Genomic DNA, 17,369 nt, shown 5'->3' with positions numbered 1-17,369 from the left:
TAATAAAATGGACAGTGTGTGTAGAAACCAGGAGGTGGTTTTAATGTTATGGCTGTTTGGTGTATACTGTATCTTTAAGTAAAGGGGCAGCACAGTGGCTCAATAAGTAGCACTGTCGCCTCACAGCAAAAAGGTCCTGGGTTCGATTCCCAGGTAGAGCTTTCTGGGTCTTTTCTGTGTGGAGTTTGTATTTTCTTCCAGTGTCTGTGTGGGTTTCCTTCGGAAGCTCTGGTCCATAGACATGCAGTCAGGTTAATTGGAGATACAAAATTGTACTGTGATGGACTGGCGACCTGTCTGGGGTGTTTCTTACTTTTTGCTCGGTGAATTAAACCCACCGCAACACTGACCAGGATAAAAGTGGTGGTAAAACATATTGTTTGTTAATAATAATGCAATAATAAGTCATATTTAAGCATAGTTCCTTCACCCCTCAAATCACCTAAGCTTTAAAACAAATCCAATAAAAACAATAACAGACAGACAGACGAATCAGAAGGACGCTGGTTAAAGTCCCACCACTGCCAGGTTGCTGCTGTTGGGCCCTTGAGAAAGGCCCTTAATTGTTCAGAATGTATACTGTCATAGTACTGTAATGCCTAGTTCATACTACACAATTTTTGCCCTGATTTTGACATAAAAGACTCCCAAATGCCAGAGATCCAGTTGTGTAGTGTGAACTGTACAGCGATCTGAACAACTTGAAAGTCGTGTAGTTTAAACTTGGCATTAGTCTCTTTGGATAAAGGAATCTGCTAAGTGAAGAAAATGTAAATATAAATACCAGAAGGAATAATTTTATAGATTTGTAATAATATTTGAAAGCACATGTACTAACGTGGTAACGTTTTGCAATGTTACTATAAAGAAATCTGTTTTTTTGTCCCCTGCCTCTACAAACCGTATTGTTCAGCCACTGCCTATTAACCTGCCCCAAGCATCCACATACTGCCAGTCTCTCATCAGCATGGAATTTATACTCTTTATACTCTTCAGTCTGAATGTGTAGCCGCCCGAACCAAATTCCAATAGCTCTGCCTGCTCTATTCAGCCGTACCCGTCATCTTAATCGAGTCAGAGTCTTCCCCTTCCATCAGTGCTCGGTATTATAAAGATGGCCTCTAAAGCCCTCGCCGTATTTCTCATCTGGTTTTATGGACCATCTGTGACACGACGCGCCACAACAGTGACTTTATCAAAGCCTCGTATATTACCCAGCTGTCAGAGACGAGAGCGAGCTGGATGGGGTCTGAAAACACAAGCCAATTTCTTCATTTCGACTTCAGGATTATATGTCAGTGTGATATTGTAGTGATTACGTGAAGAAATCTTCGACTTGAGCTGTTTGTCAGTCCGTTTCTCTAACAATCGTTATTTTTTTCTCTGGCTTGTCCTCTCTCTGCTGGAGTGGAGGTAGCTTTTGTCACACGTTCATAGCAAAGCAGATGCACAGTTATCATTACCACTACTTTATCCTGGTCAGGGTTGTAGTGGGTCTAATTCATTGGGAAAAAGACAGAAAACAACCCAGACAGGTCACCAGTCTATTACAGAGCAGACACACACACACTTAGGGCAATTTTTAGTCCCTTTGTTCCTTGGAATACAGTATAGCTAAGGCCGTATCTAATTTATAGCCCTGAAATTCTTGTCACTGAGCCGTTTTCCATGTAATATGTAATTTTTCATTCTTGTAGTATATATAAGTGCCTCATGTTTACTGATTAACTTGCACTATTAATTTGCACGAGTCAGTCCTAGCAATCCTACGGCAATTCAGTTAGCAATCGGTTAGTTAAAATGTCCAAGATGTTGCACCAAGTCTAAAGCACCAAAAATATTACTTGAGTAACTGAGTAGCTGGATGTGTTAGGTTTACATTTAATGATTAAGGTAGGCTGTGCTGTGTATTGTAGCTTCCATTTATTTTATCATTCAATTATAAGTGTCATTTATAACTGCCGTGAAATGTGGTACTTTTCTGTAAAAATCCGTAAAATCTGTGATTTTTGAAAAACGAGGTCCATGAAATTAAGCCGTTTTTCCTGTGAATTTATTAGGGCCCTAGTTACAGCCTAGATATAGGGTATGTTCAAAAACCTAGTGAGCTCTCTACATAGACAGCATTTTGCGTCATCGTACGCACGCTCCCGAGAAGGAAGCTGTTCGAAATCCTAGATGCCTTAATATGCTCACTAGTAAGGTATCTTACAATTTCAACGCTATTTTGACTCAAGAACGAGGGAGCATCCAATGCTGCCTTAGTAGGGATGTAACGATTCACCACAATACAGCTAATAACCGATTCAAAAATTCCACGATTCAAATCGATTTGACATGTAAAATGAATCGATATTCACTTTAAACAGCAGAAGGCACTGGCGCTATTCACCTTGCCTAGATGATGTCACTGGGGCTATACGCCTGGTTGCCAAATTCGGGGGTTTTCAGCCAAATTGGGCTTAATTCAATTGTTTTGCATAGTTTGTACCTACATCAGAAATAAAAGGGCATTCATTATTTAGATAAATAAAAGATAGTCATCAGGAAAGGAAAAGGAAACTTTGTCATCATTTGTCTTCAATTTCAGTAAAAAAAAAAAAACGGGGAAAAATCGTATCGTGAACCCAGTATCGTGAATCGCATCGTATCGTGGGTAGAGTGTATCGTTTGTCCTTAGTCCTTAGTAATCAAGGCAATCCCAGCATTCAGTACTGGGATTTTTCTCACAGAAAAATAAAAAAACATGGCGGACGGTGCAGAGAAATGAGTTATTTACAAACGTAAATCAATTATTTATTTATTTTTAATTTGTATAAACTTGCACAAGTGTATTTATTAGCAAATTCGGGTTTGTCAGCGAATTCAACCGTTTTCAGTACATGAAGGGAGATGTTAGTTGACATGCTAGCACGTTGTGCCACCTAATCCCATTGGTTCAAATGCCATAAAGCACTCTTGGAACTGATGGAATCGCTGTCTAAGTAATGTGTTCGAAAAACATGCCTTATAAGCTCACTAGGTTTTCGAACACACCCATGGTGTAGACGCCTGACTGGCCAATAGCACCACTAAGATTCAAACCCCAGGTCTCAGCAGTAGTGGTAGGTTTTTACCACTGCACAAAGTATATTTAATAAAAAAAAATGAGTGACCTTGACATCCTCACCTCTACCATAGACATACATTTTATTAGCTACTGACGGTAGGGCAGTATTTAGTACTTTACCCCTTTTCACACTGAACTTATTACATTAATGTAATGACAAATGTGATGTGGCCAGTGAAACCCAATTCTTAGTAGCTCTAATTTACCTGACTGCATGTCTTCTGACTTGTGGTAGGAAACCGGAGCACCTGGAGGAAACCCACATGGACACAGGGAGAACATGCTAACTCCACACAGAAAGGACATGAACTGCTCCACCTAGAAATCTTGCAGTAAGGTTATTGAACTACACCCGGTCACAACTCTATCATTTAATTAGATGTGAAGCTTCTCTGATAGGGGAGGAAAAGAGCACTAGCGTAAAGGAGGACGGTTCCCATGCGGGTTCGAGTTTGTTTGGCTGGATAATATCTGGTATATATCAGAACTATTCCACAACACGCTCACAAGAAGGGAAGTTAAGCTAGGTTTTAACCTGTGCATAATGTTTAAAGCTTTCTGTAGTTTCTCAGAAGCGTTCAGTTCTAAGTCTAAACCAGGCTTAAGCTTCAAAACAGACTGGGAATAACCTGTACCCCAGATAAGAATGATGGATTTAAAATCTCCCTTTCATGTTCTGTAGCTTTCCCAAACACCCGTCCAAACCAAAGCGTTCCACATCTGATCTAGGATCAGTCAGAGCCTTTTTATTTTAGAGAACGTTGATAAATGTTCAGAGCCAAACTGAGCCTACGTGACTTTTCACAGGAAACAAAACTATGTCTTTATATATGTGGATCTGACATCTTTTATTCATACATTTACAGCTACCATAACCAGAAATAAACATACGCAATACCACCTGCGGCCTAGCCTTTTGTTGACTGAGATCAGTCGCCGATATAATACTACTAATAATAAGTTCAATTTATCTAGCACCTTTCACATACCCAAGGACACTTATCAATGTAATTATTAAAGGAAACGACATATAACATCATTATAAATTTATCATTTAAAATTGATCATTAAAAACAGCAAAACGCCGCTCAGGTGGCGCAGCGGTAAAACACACGCTGTTCACCAGAGCTGAGATCTCGAATACATCGTATCGAATCTCGGCTCTGCCTTGCCGGCTGAGTGGCTACATGAACAACGTTTGGCCTGTTGTTCAGATAAGGGGCGGGACTAAAGCCGGATGGGGACTCTCTCTCAGACTGGTGCGATTGCGACCTTTGCTGGCTGGTTGGTGGCGCCTGCGCGGAGATGGGGAAGGAGTGCGGTAGGGGGTGTGGCCCTCCGTGCACAGCGCTGTACCGCGCTGCGCTGGTCAAGTGTAGGTGATAAGATGTTCGATTGCTGTGCACGTTTCGGAGGGGGCGTGGAGCAGCCTCGTCCTCCCCAATCAGGAGCGGGGACCAGCATTAGTGAGAGGATGATTGATGGGTAGAAATTGGCTGTGCTAAAAGTGGGAGAAAAAGGGGTAAAATAAAAAAAAATATATATATATATATATATAAAAACAGCAAAACTAACACATAGAAAAAGAATAATGTGCAGTAAATAGGAATGTTTTTAGCTGACCTATGAAGGAAGAAATGGAGGAACAAAAGCGAGTTTGTGGCAGAAGAACTAAAAGAACTGCCACCTAAGGCCTGTGCCAGAGGATCTAAGGGTGCAGTAAGAGTGAAGGACTTTGCTAAGGTAGGAAGGGGCCTTTAAAAGTAAGCAGAATTATTTTGTATTTAATACAAGCGACTAATGGAAGCCAAAGCAGCTGGTGGAGGGTGGGAGTGATGTGGGCAGACTGTTTTATAGATCTGAGGACTATAGCTGTTGAGTTTTGGATGAGCTGAAGTCAGTTGACCAGCTTAGTAGGAAGACGTTAACAAGGGAATTGCAATAATCAGTTTCTAGGCGGTCGTGCCTCAAATGAGCTCCGGCTCCACAGACTGACCACACCAGGGTCAATCAGATTGAACCCAAAATAAATTCCTAAAGACCAAATACTTTTTAGGCTGAACTAATTAAAGCAAATAAAGTTAGTTACTGAAACTTAAGAGTAAAATATTAATATTAGACATTTATTGTTTTTTTTTCCTTCTTTTGGCTGTTCCTCTATTTAGGCATCGCTACGGCAGATTATTCTGGTCCACAGACCTGCTTTGCACAGTTTTACACCAAATGTCCTTCTTGATGCAACCCTTCTTATTTTATCCAGGCTTGGGACCTGCACTGAGAGCACACTTACTAGTCTCCCAATGGCTAGGCTGTTTGGCCCAAGTTTTCCCCCAATCCTTGGGACATAGCCTGCAATGTAGTCAGTGTAGACACCTGACTGCCCAATAGCACAACTAAGATTCAAACCCAGATCTCCCCAGTAGTGGGGTAGCATGTTTTACCGCTGCACAAAGTATATTTAATAACAAGAACGATTGGTTAAATACTTGAATATCTTGACATACCCACCTCCACATACATGTTTGTTTGTTTATTAGGATTTTAACGTCATGTTTTACACTTTGGTTACATTCATGACAGGAACGATAGTTACTCATTACACAAGGTTCATCAGTTCACACAAGGTTATATCGAACACAGTCATGAACAATTTTGTATCTCCAATTCACCTCACTTGCATGTCTTTGGACTGGGGGAGGAAACCGGAGCACCCGGGGTACACCCACACAGACACGGGGAGAACATGCAGACTTTACACATAAAGGACCCGGACCGACCCACCTGGGGATCGAACCCAGGACCTTCTTGCTGTGAGGCAACAGTGCTACCCACTTAGCCACCGTGCAGACCCCTTACATGTTTGTCATGTTAGCCCAGAATCTTTTCGGGGAAGCGAAATGAAAAGAGGAAGCGAAATGCATCCTGATGCATACATGTAAATAGAAATACCAAGTTTAGAATGTCGCATTATGATTATATATTGGGCAATGTGCTAAAATATGGTAATGTTTTAAATCTTATGCTGTCCTACATCTACATGTATGACATTAAGTTGCCATATGTATTTTATTTAACAAACTATCCAAGCAATCGACAGTGGTAGGCCTTAAACCAGCAACCCTCCTATAACCAGTCCAGTATCGTAACCAGTGAGCTACCACTGTTCTCAGTTATAGTGAGTTATAGTGAGTTAAAAGACACTGTTTAATCTAACCCAACTTACAATTGTGACCATAGTCACCATAGTGACCACAGTCCTAGTTTGACTAAATTACTATCATATGTAATCAATAGGGATGCATCGATACCATTTTTTCCCAACCGAGTACGAGTACAAGTACATGTATTTTTGTACTTGTCGATACCGATACCTATTTAGAATACTGTTTTTTTTAAACAAAAACACACGTGAGAAGTGACGAGAAGTTTAATGATACCACGTCCAAAAATGCACGTCAACAAGTAGCGAGTGATCAAAGTGTTTGTGCGCTGATGTGATGAAATCAAGGAGGAAAAATGAATGAACCTGAGTGGATTTGGCAACACGAATAGCATGGATTGTTCTATAGTGAGTTGGAGGTTAATAAATATTTTTGCAATGTTGGTGTTTTGTTGTTCTGTTTTGTAGAGCATCAGGTCAGAAATACTGTAAAACATGTGTGTGCCGGTGTATTCTGATATAAACTATATTAATTAAGCCCCTGTCCCACCTGTTTACACTCCTCTCCTGCGTTTCCCCTCACACCGTATCCTGCGTTCTCATTGGCTGTTCGACATGTCACTTATTCCCAGTCGCACATCTCACATCAGATATCTGACGCTCGGCAAGCCGGTCGGATCGAGTTGTTGGATAGTTCACACTTAGCGATCGAGAGCCGAGTCTTGATCGCCGAGGGAACGCCGAGTTGCTCCCGAGCTCAGCGCTAGATTTGCCGGCTCGGGAGCAACTCTGTGTTCGCTCGGCGATCAAAACTCGGCTCTCAAGAACGCAGGATACGGTGTGAGGGGAAACGCAGGAGAGGAGTGTAAACAGGTGGGACAGGGGTTTAATTAATATAGTTTATATCAGAAAACACCGGCACACACACAAGTTTTACAGGATTTCTGATTTGATCCTCTACAAAACATAACACCAACACTGCATTGCAAAAATATTTATTAACCTCCAACTCACTACAGAACATCCATACTGTTCGTGTTGCCAAATCCACTCAGATTCATTTATTTTTCCTCTTTGATTTTACGCTGCACATCAGCGCACAAACACTTTGATCACTCGCTACTTGTTGACGTGCATTTTTGGACGTGGTATCATTAAACCCCTCGTCACTTCTCATGAATGTTTTTGTAAAAATAAAAAAAAAACCAACATAGGTTGGGAGATCAGAGAAGCTCGTCTGAGATTCCAGTTGGTGATAGATGGTGTAGTGTGAAACCCCCTATCACCGATCAGTCGTGTAGTGTGAAATACACTCCGACTGAAAGACTCCCGAGTGCAAAAGATTCAGTCGTGTAGTGTGAACTGTACAGCGACCTGACAAATCAGAAAGTCGTGTAGTGTGAACTTGGCATAACGCAGCAACGTGCACTAGGTACACGGTATCGGATGTTTAGTATCGGAGCCTCGTTTGCGAGTACGAGTACAAGTTAATGAGCGCGGTATCGGGCCGATACCAGTATCGGTACTCATGCATCTCTAGTAATCAAAAAACAAAATGTTAAATGATGTACCTGCTTCTTGTCTGTTTGTTAAACAGACATCCTAATAGACTCACCTATGCACACCAGGTCCATGAAGCCGTACATGGCGTAGCAGATTTGGAAGAGCAGGTCCTGGCGCTGCCACTTGGCCGAGGGGCTGAGCGACGACCACAACAGCCATGAAATGCTGGCGATTAGGAAGAGCGAGCCGAGTACCGCCGCCGCAATCTGCACCTTCTCGATCACCGTTAAGGAGATGGCCTGCCACTGCACAGAGACAGACGGACAAGGTAAGTTGTCAATGACAATTTTCCAAATATTGGATATACTGATAAGTCTATTCAATCTCAACAGGATATAACAACAGTTATTAGGTGAGGTTTGTAATACAACAGATACACACTTGTGTGGCCTTGCTAGGTCTGTTCAGATAGAATGTATTTATTTTTTTATTTTTTACACTTTCCATTTCTGGTTAAGAGTATGCAGGAGTATCTATGAAGGGCCTTATTTTTTTCATTTGTATATTTTTCTTGCTTTGTCATGCTTTCTGAAAACTGCTGTATGTTCCGCAGTGAATTCTCTGAGCCTGTTGTCTTGGTTGGCTAAATTTATGCATGGATACTTAGGTACAGTTTGGATGTCTTGGCAATAAAAAACAACAATTAAATATGGGGTCACAAAGTAAAAAAGTACTGTACTATAGGCTACTGTGTAGTGGAAAAGGGGTAAAATATAAATACTACTGTAACTGTGGGCCCCTGTCTGGTTCAGAGCCATTTGAATCATTCTAATTTCCCCCATTTACATTTAAGGCATTTAGCAGACACTTTTACCCAAAGCGAAAAACAGTGGCAATGGTGTGGCTCGAACTGGTAACCTTATAATTACTAGTCCAGTACCTTAACCGCTAAGCTACCGGACCGAAAAGTGGGTGGGGTCTTCAACGCTGGGCTAGGACACTGGTCCGTAGACCAAGGCACCTGTACAGGAAGTGGAGGAGCCCGGAGATCAAGGCACGACTCTGAATTCCCCAAATTCCCCTTCAGTATCAGCGAATAAGAAGGATTGTAATATAAAATAGCAATATATATACAGTATATGGCTTGTAGACATGTACAATTTTGGTGACAGGCTCAATATTGACTGTAACCGGCTAAACTAATACTAGTACAGCTTTAGTGCAGTGCTACTCAGTAGGGATGTAATGATACACTCTACCCACGATGCGATACGATTCACGATACTGGGTTCACGATATGATTTTTTCCTAAATTATGACAACAATCATTAACCGATTCAAATCGTGGCACATGCGCACCGATTTCTAACTGTTTTCCGGTGCATTGTTACATCCCTACTACTCAGTGTAATTTTTTTAATCCTTTCGTATTTGTGTCCTTGTGGGTTTGTTTTATGTATTTAAAAACTGTAACAAAATCTTGGGTTGGAGAAAATGCTAAATGGACACATTGTTGCTCTTGGGATTGGATGGATGGATGGATATAGATGGATGGATATGGATGGATGGATATAGTTAGATGGATAGATATCGATGGATGGATGGATGGATGGATATAGTTACAGGGATGGATGGATGGATGGATGGATGGATATAGTTACATGGATGGATGGATGGATATAGTTAGATAGATATTAGGGTTGGGCGGTATGACGATATTACAGTATACCGCGGTATTTAAAAATGGTGACGGTATTCAAAAATGGTGACGGTATTTTTTAAATGTGAAGCGCCAAATTTCTGCTTCAGGTTTACCTTGAAAACTGAGACTTTAGGACATGCGCGCATCCACAGTAAGGGAGGGGTGGGAGGGGTAGGCGGTTGGAGCTCGCTGATTGGCTGTGGGGTGCTCACACAGAGAGACGAGTGAAGAGCCACACTGGCTAGCGTTAGCTGTGAGCTAACAAGCAGAAACTGAAAAACGGCTCGTCTTTTAATTTTTCAAAATCAACATTTTTTATCAGTTCAACCGGAAATGAACACAAGCGCGTGCATGCGCGGACATGTACTTATTTACTAAATATATCTTCAGTGTAGATCGAGCACAAGTGTTGAGAAAAAGGAGCAAACAGTAATAATAACGTTACGCCCAATCCGCTGTTCTGACTCTTGTCTGCCATAGATTTTCCTGCCTATGTAAGAACTATTTTTTCCTAAATAAAAGCGCTATATTAAGAAAAAAGAATGTCTCACCTGTCGTGTAATTTGAATTATTAAATATATTGTCTGGCCCTTTAAGAATGTTAAGCGCACTATAGGGCGTAGGGAGCGAGTGTGTAGGGAAGAGATCGGATTTGTACCGTTTTCGTGCTCGTGTTTTGCACTGAGCTTGTGTGACATGTAAAGTAGCGTTCTCGTTAACCACTCAAATGTTTGGACTTTGAATTATTTTAACATTATTTTACATCACCGTCATTGCAACATGAACATTTACATTCATATTTTTTGTTACGGTATAGAACTTAATTCTGGATTACAGGCATAACTAATCGTACACGTTCATACACTTTTAAGAAATATCTGTAACTATAAACTAAGCAGTTATAAACTATAAACTAAGCAGACAGATAGATGGATGGATGGATATAGTTAGATAGATATAGATAGATAGATGGATAGATACAGACAGATAGATGGATGGATGGATGGATGGATGGATATAGTTAGATAGATATAGATAGATAGATGGATAGATATAGTTAAATAGATGGATAGATATAGATAGATGGATGGATGGATATAGTTAGATAGATATAGATAGATAGATGGATAGATATAGATAGATAGATGATAGATAGATATAGTTAGATAGATATAGATAGATAGATGGATAGATATAGATAGATAGATGATAGATAGATATAGTTAGATAGATGGATAGATATAGATAGATGGATGGATAGATATAGTTAGATAGATATAGATATAGAGAGATAGATGGATAGATATAGATAGATAGATGATAGATAGATATAGTTAGATAGATATAGATAGATAGATGGATAGATATAGATAGATAGATGATAGATAGATATAGTTAGATAGATATAGATGGATGGATGGATATAGTTAGATAGATATAGATGGATGGATGGATATAGTTAGATAGATATAGATGGATGGATGGATGGATATAGTTAGATGGATGGATAGATACAGTATAGATGGATGGATGGATATAGTTAGATAGATATAGATGGATGGATGGATGGATATAGATAGATGGATGGATAGATATAGATAGATGGATGGATAGATATAGTTAGATAGATATAGATGGATGGATGGATGGATATAGTTAGATAGATGGATAGATATAGATGGATGGATGGATGGATACAGTTAGATAGATGGATAGATATAGATGGATGGATGGATAGATATAGATGGATGGATGGATGGATATAGTTAGATAGATGGATAGATATAGATGGATGGATGGATGGATACAGTTAGATAGATGGATAGATATAGATGGATGGATGGATGGATACAGTTAGATAGATGGATAGATATAGATGGATGGATGGATAGATATAGTTAGATGGATGGATAGATATAGATAGATGGATGGATAGATATAGATAGATGGATGGATAGATATAGTTAGATGGATGGATAGATATAGATGGATGGATGGATAGATATAGATGGATGGATGGATGGATATAGTTAGATAGATGGATAGATATAGTTAGATAGATGGATAGATATAGATAGATGGATGGATGGATATAGTTAGATAGATATAGATGGATGGATGGATGGATATAGTTAGATAGATGGATAGATATAGTTAGATAGATGGATGGATAGATATAGTTAGATAGATATAGATGGATGGATGGATGGATGGATATAGTTAGATAGATGGATAGATATAGATGGATGGATGGATAGATATAGTTAGATAGATGGATAGATATAGATAGATGGATGGATGGATGGATGGATATAGTTAGATAGATATAGATAGATAGATGGATGGATATAGTTAGATAGATGGATAGATATAGTTAGATAGATGGATAGATATAGATAGATGGATGGATAGATATAGTTAGATAGATGGATAGATATAGATGGATGGATGGATAGATATAGTTAGATGGATGGATAGATATAGATAGATGGATGGATAGATATAGATAGATGGATGGATAGATATAGTTAGATGGATGGATAGATATAGATGGATGGATGGATGGATGGATATAGTTAGATAGATATAGATGGATGGATGGATGGATATAGTTAGATAGATATAGATGGATGGATGGATATAGTTAGATAGATGGATAGATATAGTTAGATAGATGGATAGATATAGTTAGATAGATGGATAGATATAGTTAGATAGATGGATGGATAGATATAGATAGATGGATGGATAGATATAGTTAGATAGATATAGATGGATGGATGGATGGATGGATATAGTTAGATAGATGGATAGATATAGATAGATGGATGGATAGATATAGTTAGATAGATGGATAGATATAGATAGATGGATGGATGGATGGATGGATATAGTTAGATAGATATAGATAGATAGATGGATGGATATAGTTAGATAGATATAGATGGATGGATGGATAGATATAGTTAGATAGATGGATAGATATAGATAGATAGATGGATGGATATAGTTAGATAGATATAGATGGATGGATGGATAGATATAGTTAGATAGATGGATAGATATAGATAGATAGATGGATGGATGGATGGATATAGTTAGATAGATGGATAGATATAGATGGATGGATGGATAGATATAGTTAGATAGATGGATAGATATAGATGGATGGATGGATAGATATAGTTAGATAGATGGATAGATATAGATAGATGAATGGATGGATATAGATATATGGATGGATGAATAGATAAATAGACAGACAGACAGATAGAGATAAATACTTTATTGATCCTGAAGGAAATTAAAACAGTGTTATTGACTTGCAGTAAATCACCTGTAGTGGGTTCTTGGTGCTGATGGCAATGACCTGGTACTTGTAGTAGCAGAGCTCACAACTCCACGATCCTCTCTCACTGATCCATTTTATTAAACACGGCTCATGAGTGCAGCGCACAGAGCCGCTGCAGCGACACGGACTCAAGAGCTCCCCCTGTGGGACCAAGAACACAAAAACCTTTATAAGAATTGACTTGTAGCACACTGATGTCTAGTTTCTAACATTTCAGTCGGGCGGCGGTGGTATAGTGGTTAAGGTTTTGGTTTCGCTTGAGGGTTCTAGGCTTCACCATCACCAAACTGTGATGTTTGGGTCTTTGTGTAAAGCCTTTAAGACTTAGTTGCTTGGATCGTATCTTATATTAACTGTAAAACCATTTACATGCCTAAAATGTAAAATTTAGGCCATTTGGGATTTTTACCAGCGCCTTATCTGATTCAGGCTCGCGGTGGGTCCAATTCACGCAATTGGCACTCATTCAATGGAATGGCCCAAATATCAGACCACACCTAACAAGTCATCCATGCAGAAATCCAGCTATATGTAAAGCGTTCCTGAGCATGTTCTTGTAGATGTATGTTTACAGTAAGTATATATATTGTACTCCATACAACTATGACGCTATTAGCTCAGGCTGTAGCAGAGCTCAGATGTTGAAGGTGACACCTCATCTGCACCTCAGCAGGGTTTAAAGAAGGAACAGTTTTCTAAGGCGCTGCATTCATGCATCGTAAAGTATTTCAAAACATTCCCCAATCCACTGTTCTCTAGTCGTATTGAAAACAGGTTCAAACACAATACAGCACAGCTTGAGCGTGCTTTCAGTAAACTGTGTGGGTGGCTGATACAAAAAAGCAGTCTTTAGAATGACTGCTGTGTTTGTAGAAAACTCTTTGAGCCTATTTGCTAAATGACAGGACGTGCTTCTGCGGCTTATTATTAGAACGCAAATGCTTGATATGGTAAAGCTCTGCCTTTTTTATTCGTAACTGAATAGGAACAGACTGAGGTGTCCTTATTAGACCCATACTACGTGTTTAAGAAGGCAAACTGGGTATAAGGATGCTTAATGCATGCATAAAATATCAATAGGGCTTTGTCAGTCAGTGGATTTGCGCATGAGGTCGGCTTAGTCCGGTCTTTACTCCGGTCTTTTCCCACCCAGCAGACTAGAGGCCAATTGTGCCTGCTACCAATTTATATACCCTGATCAGCCATAACATTAAAACCTACACACTGTTTCTACACACTGTCCATTTTATCAGCTCCACTTACCATATAGGAGCACTTTGTAGTTCTACAATTACTGACTGTAGTCCATCTATTTCTCTGCATGCTTTGTTAGCCCCCATTCATGCTGTTTTTTTAATGGTCAGGACCCCCACAGGACCACTACAGAGTAGGTATTATTTGGGTGGTGGATCATTCTCAGCACTGCAGTGACACTGACATGGTGGTGGTGTGTTAGTGTGTGTTGTGCTGGTATAAGTGGATCAGACACAGCAGCGCTGCTGGAGTTTTTAAACATCTCACAGTCCCTGCTGGACTGAGAATAGTCCACCACCCAAAAATGTCCAGTCAACAGCGCCCCATGGGCAGCGTCCTGTGTCCACTGATGAAGGTCTAGAAGATGTCCAACTCAAACAGCAACAATAGATGAGCGATCGTCTCTGACTTTACATCTACAAGATGGACCAACTAGGTAGGAGTGTCTAATAGAGTGGACAGTGAGTGGACACTGTATTTAAAAACTCCAGCAGCGCTGCTGTGTGTGATCCACTCATACCAGCACAACACACACTAACACACCACCACCATGTCAGTGTCACTGTAGTGCTGAGAATGATCCACCATCTAAATAATACCTGCTATGTGGTGGTCCTGTGGGGGTCCTGACCATTGAAGAACAGTATCAAAGGTGGCTAACAAAGCATGCAGATAAACAGATGGACTACAAAGTAGGTGGTTTTAATGTTATGGCTGATTGGTGTATATAAAGAGCACTTTATTTTATCTAAAACATCTCCAGGGCTGCTTTAAGGCCTCATGGATTTAAAAAAAAATCTAAGAGCAGGAAGATTTCTGGAACCTAGTGGTTTTTAGTCTCAGCGGTGTGGAAAAACTCATGGATTCAGACAATCTTGCACCACTGGCAGTATATTTCTTCAAAGCTATGCAGAAACCAATGACCATATGAATTCATCTTTATATGGCATTTTTTGGGTATTCCAGGTTCATAACGTGTTTTCTGAACATACGTTTGATCAAAATATAAACATACAACAACTGTCTATCATTTAGGATTCTGACGGCACCCAATTAATAGTACATTAAAGTGTTCTCATGCCAACATTGTCAATTTTTGTGTAAAACTGGTACACCAAGCCATTTAAACACTGGTAAATCCAACCCAGTATTTCCACAGGTTTTGTGTGTGACTGACAATAGCAGACAAAAAATACACATTTTATACCAAGAATACCAGCTGGGTCAGGAGTCGGTATTGTTTTTTGTGACGTCTTTTCAAGACCTCTTTGAGAGGATTAAAGTGTTTGATGAGACTCCAGGTTGCAGGACTCAATAGGATTAGGGTATAAGGGTCTTAATCTGTATAGAGCGAGAATGCTGTGCAAATATTAACATTTCATTTTGGCAAATCTCCCTTTGTGGCTTAAAGGAAAATGTAAAAAATAGACCTAGAACCCCTCAATGTAAAGTCACTGAATATTTATACATGATTTGTGAATCTCAAAAGCTTGTGGATTCGAATTGAGACCTTTCTGTGGGGATTTCTTTGATGGTAATCAATCATACCTGATTCACCTGATGCACTGACGGGATACTTGATGTAAACAAGCAGATCAGTTGAGCAACAATTAAGAACCACCTCCTTGTTTCTACACTCACTGTCCATTTTATCAGCTCCACTTACCATATAGAAGCACTTTGTAGTTCTACAATGACTGACTGTAGTCCATCTGTTACTCTGCATGCTTTGTTATCCCCTTTTTATACTGTTCTTCAATGGTCAAGACCACCACAGAGTAGGTATTATTTGGCTGGTGGATCGTTCTCAGCACTGCAGTGACACTGACATGGTGGTTGGCAGTTGTAGCCTAGCGGTTAAAGTACTCTGCCAGGTTGCTGCTGTTGGGCCCTTGAGCAAGGCCCTTAACTCTCAATAGCTCAGACTGTATACGGTCACAGTACTGAAAGTCGCTTTGGATAAAGGCGTCTGCTAATTGCAGAAAATGTAAATGTAAAATGTGGTGTGTTAGTGTGTGTTGTGCTGGTATGAGTGGATCAGACACAGCAGCGCTGATGGAGTTTTTAAACACCTCACTGTCACTGCTGGACTGAGAATAGTCCACCAACCAAAAGCATCCAGCCAACAGCACCCTGTGGGCAGCGTCCTGTTACCACTGATGAAGGTCTAGAAGATGACCAACTCAAACAGCAGCAATAGGTGAGCGATCGTCTCTGACTTTACATCTACAAGGTGGACCAACTAGGTAGAAGTGTCTAATAGAGTGGACAGTGAGTGGACATGGTATTTAAAAACTCCAGCAGCGCTGCTGTGTCTGATCCACTCATACCAGCACAACACACACTAACACACCACCACCATGTCAGTGTCACTGCAGTGCTGAGAACGATCCAACAACCAAATAATACCTGCTCTGTGGTGGTCCTGTGGGGGTCCTGACCATTGTAGAACTACAAAGTGGAGCTGATAAAATGGACAGTGAGTGTAGAAACAAGAAGGTAGTTTTAATGTTATGGCTGATCTGTGTATAGTTGCACTGAAAATAAAAACCTACATGAGTGTCTCTGGCCAGTCTCTCCTATCCCAAAGAATTCCCAAAAATCACATTACCATTAAGTACATGGTTTAAAAAGTAAAAATTGCTTTAGGATTTTGTTATGGTAAGATTTAAATCCAAAGAATTTTCCACACAGGACAGATCGATTATGATAAAGACTGTAATAACACTATATTATAGCAGCTATAACAAATGAACTGGACTATAGATTCCGGTTTAAAGTGCTGTTTTAAAGGCAGTACAAACATTATGTATAATTAATTTAAATCCGGTACATCCTAGAACCATTAATTGCATTGATTTCTTCTGTAGGCAAAACATTTAGAGTTTGTGACATTGTGTGTGTGTGTGTGTGTGTGTGTGTGTGTGTGTGTGTGTGTGTGTGTGTGTGTGTGTGTGTGTGTGTGTGTGTGTGTGTGTGTGTGTGTGTGTGTGTGTGTGTGTGTGTGTGTGTGTGTGTGTGTGTGTGTGTGTGTGTAGGGCGGTATGGTGGATAAGTGGGTAGCACTGTCGCCTCACAGCAAGAAAGTCTTGGGTTCGATCCCCAGGGCGTTCCGGGTCCTTTCTGTGTGGAGTTTGCAGGCATATACTGTATATATAATATACACTGATCAGTTACAACATTATGAAAACCTTCCTAATATTGTGTTGGCCCCCCTTTTGCTGACAAAACAGCCCTGACTCGTCGAGGCATGGACTCCACTAGACCCCTGAAAGTGTGCTGTTTTATC

At 40.1% G+C, this 17,369-nt stretch overlaps 1 protein-coding gene across 1 annotated transcript in view; it reads right to left on the bottom strand.

Annotated features, from left to right (window-relative positions):
• The window catches only part of marchf4a (membrane-associated ring finger (C3HC4) 4a), a 41,832-nt gene that overhangs the window by 8,716 nt on the left and 15,747 nt on the right, over positions 1-17,369 (bottom strand). The window contains 2 exon segments of the mRNA XM_063010632.1: positions 7,885-8,077; positions 12,812-12,967. Coding sequence (XP_062866702.1) covers positions 7,885-8,077; positions 12,812-12,967 — 349 coding nt within the window.

The sequence above is a fragment of the Trichomycterus rosablanca genome, chromosome 15 (genome assembly GCF_030014385.1).
Source record: "Trichomycterus rosablanca isolate fTriRos1 chromosome 15, fTriRos1.hap1, whole genome shotgun sequence".
NCBI lineage: Eukaryota > Metazoa > Chordata > Actinopteri > Siluriformes > Trichomycteridae > Trichomycterus > Trichomycterus rosablanca.
The sequence above is the reverse complement of the archived record's forward strand: the minus strand, read 5'-3'. Positions and strand labels throughout refer to the sequence as shown.